Source organism: Cebus imitator, unplaced genomic scaffold, assembly GCF_001604975.1.
Source record: "Cebus imitator isolate Cc_AM_T3 unplaced genomic scaffold, Cebus_imitator-1.0 Scaffold711, whole genome shotgun sequence".
In the NCBI taxonomy this organism is placed as follows: Eukaryota; Metazoa; Chordata; class Mammalia; order Primates; family Cebidae; genus Cebus; species Cebus imitator.
The window spans coordinates 172,912-175,700 of NW_016108026.1; the positions used below are offsets into that span (position 1 = coordinate 172,912).

Consider the following 2,789-nt stretch of genomic DNA (forward strand, 5'->3'; position numbering starts at 1 on the left):
CCCAGCTAATTTTTTGTATTTTTAATAGAGACGGGGTTTCACCATGTTGACCAGGATGGTCTCGATCTCTTGACCTCGTGATCCACCCGCCTCGGCCTCCCAAAATGCTGGGATTACAGGCTTGAGCCACCGCGCCCGGCAAGGGTGATTATTTGATGAATGCCTCCCCTGGAAGCTCTGGGAACCATGAGAGTAGGTACTAAGGTAGGCTTTGCCTATCACTCTATCCTGGGCACTCGGAATGGGATCAACTCACACAGGTGCTCAAAGTGTACAGATGCCCCTCAGTAGGGTTATGTCCAGATAAAGCCATAGCAAGTTGCAAAGATTGTAAGCTGAAAGTGCACTTAAGGCCAGGCACAGTGGCTCATGCCTGTAATTCCACCACTTTGGGAGGTTGAGGTGGGCAGATCACTTGAGGTCAGGAGTTCGAGACCAGCCTGGCCAACATGGTGAAACCATGTCTCTACTAAAAATACAAAAATTAGCTTGGGTGTGGTGGCGGGTGCCTGTAGTCTCAGCTTCTCAGGAGGCTGAGTCAGCAAAATTGCTGAACCCAGGTTAGGCAGAGGTTGTGGTGAGCCAAGATCGTGCTACTGCACTCCAACTGGGGCAACAGAGCAAGACTCCGTCTAAAAAAAAAAAAAAAAAGTGCATTGAATACACGTAACCTACTGAATATCACAGCTTAGCCTTGCCTATCTAAAATATGCTGAGAACAAACACAAAGCCTATTATATAATAAAGTGTGAAACAGCTCACATAATTTATTGACTACTGCACTCAAAGCAAAAAAACAAATGGTTGCATGGGTACGGTTCCTACTGAATGCATGTCGATTTCACACCACTGAAAACGCGACAACTGTAAGCTAAGCCGGGTAAATCAGGGACTGTCGTCTCATGACATTCTCCCAACAGTCCTGCAAGGTAAAACTATGATCTCCTTTTATTTATTTATTTATTTATTATTGTTTTTTTGAGATAGAGTTTCACTCTTGTTGCCCAGGCTGGAGTGCAGTGGCACGATCTCGGCTCACGGAAACCTGTGCCTCCTGGGTTCATGTGATTCTCCTGCCTCAGCCTGCCGAGTAGCTGGGACCACAGGTGTGCATCACCACTCCCGGCTAATTTTTGTATTTTATTTTTTAGTAGAGACGGGGTTTCTCCATGTTGGCCAGGATGGTCTTGATCTCTTGACCTCGTGATCCACCTGCCTTGGCCTCCCAAAGTGCTGGGATTACAGGCGTGAGCCACCGCTCCTGACCTCTATGAGCTCCTTTTATAAATGGAGAAACTGAGGCTCTGAGAGTTAGATTGACTTGCCCAAGGCCGCAGAACTAGAAAGGCAGGGCTTGAGCCTGCTGTCTTCTTTCTCCAGGTGCCCCCACCCGCCCCTGGCATTCAGCTGATGTGCCCCAGGCCAGCCCACCTATGCCCAGAGCCTCCCAGTCCCATCAGTGCCCAGCCTTAAGCCAGGACATATCTTGAGTATCACTCCTTACCCACACTGTTCTTGAAAAAATAGAAGAAAAAACCCCACAAAGTTGACCCTTTTTTCTTTTCTTTTTTTTTTTTTTTGAGACGAAGTCTCCCTCTGTTGCCCAGGCTGGAGTGCAATGGCTCGATCTTGGCTCACTGCAACCTCTGCCTCCCAGGTTCAAGCGATTCTCCTGCCTCAGCCTCCCAAGTAGCTAGGATTACAGGTGAGTGTCACCATGGTAATTTCTGTATTTTTTTAAGTAGAGATGGGATGTCACCGTGTTGGTCAGGCTGGCCTTGAACTCCTGACCTCAGGTGATCCACCCAGCTTGGCTTCCCATAGTGCCGGGATTACAGGCATGGGGCACCATGCCCAACCTACTTTTTATATTTTTAATAGAGACAGGGTTTTGCCACGTTGGCCAGGCTGGTCTTGAGCTCCTGACCTCAGGTGATCCACTGCCTCAGTCTCCCAAAGTGCTGGGATTATAGGGGTGAGCCACCATGCCCAGCCTGAAAAATCAGTCCATTTCTATAAGCACAAATGGAAGGACACACTCACCCCATGTTTCTGGATGGCAACGTTGGTGAGATGAACGAACATGTTGTCCAGCTCACTGGTACTCGGGGTGTATTTCACCGTGCAAAACCGGCAAAACCCAAGTTTATACCTAGGTGGGAATGTAGATTAATCAAACTCCAGGGAGAAACACAAAGAACAGATACCACGTCATTCTCTAAAAAGAGCTGCTCTTGTGTGTGTGATTTACACAACTCACATCAGCGTCACGGCTGACTGCTCTTACGTCCCTCAATCCCTGCCCTGTGCCAGGCACTGCACATGCACTGTTTTATCAGACCTCACAACGGTGCGAAGGAGGAAGAGGTTTAAGGTGAAAACACAATCAAGAGGGAACCCAAACCTTAGGGATGCTTACATGTAACAGCGCAGCGGACGGTATGTAGACACCAGAACGTACAAGCGCAAGTCGAACTTCCTCCCGCCAATAAGTAAAGGGTTGTTAATATAGAGAGAGATCACGTAGGCTTCTTTATTAGATTGAGACACAAACCTAAACATGTCAGAGAAAGTAAGAGTTAGATGGTAAAAGGTGCAATACTGAAGACACAATCCATGAATAAAATAACTGATAAAGTGGACTCCATTCAAATTTTAAAATTAAACATTTTTGACCGGGCGTGGTGGTTCACGCCTGTAATCACAGCACTTTGGGAGGCCGAGGTGGGAGGACCACTTGAGGTCTGGAGTTTAAGATAAGCCTGGCCAACGTGGTGAAACCCTGTCTC

General features: G+C 47.7%; 1 protein-coding gene across 6 annotated transcripts in view; it reads right to left on the bottom strand.

Moving 5' to 3' along the window:
• TTLL1 (tubulin tyrosine ligase like 1) overlaps positions 1-2,789 on the bottom strand; it is a 41,750-nt gene that overhangs the window by 17,666 nt on the left and 21,295 nt on the right. For all 6 annotated transcript variants that reach the window (XM_017518890.2, XM_037735035.1, XM_017518894.2 and 3 more), the window contains 2 exons: positions 2,420-2,554; positions 2,044-2,152 (listed from right to left, as the gene is read on the bottom strand). In XM_017518890.2, coding sequence (XP_017374379.1) covers positions 2,044-2,152; positions 2,420-2,554 — 244 coding nt within the window. The remainder of the gene's footprint in view (positions 1-2,043; positions 2,153-2,419; positions 2,555-2,789) is intronic.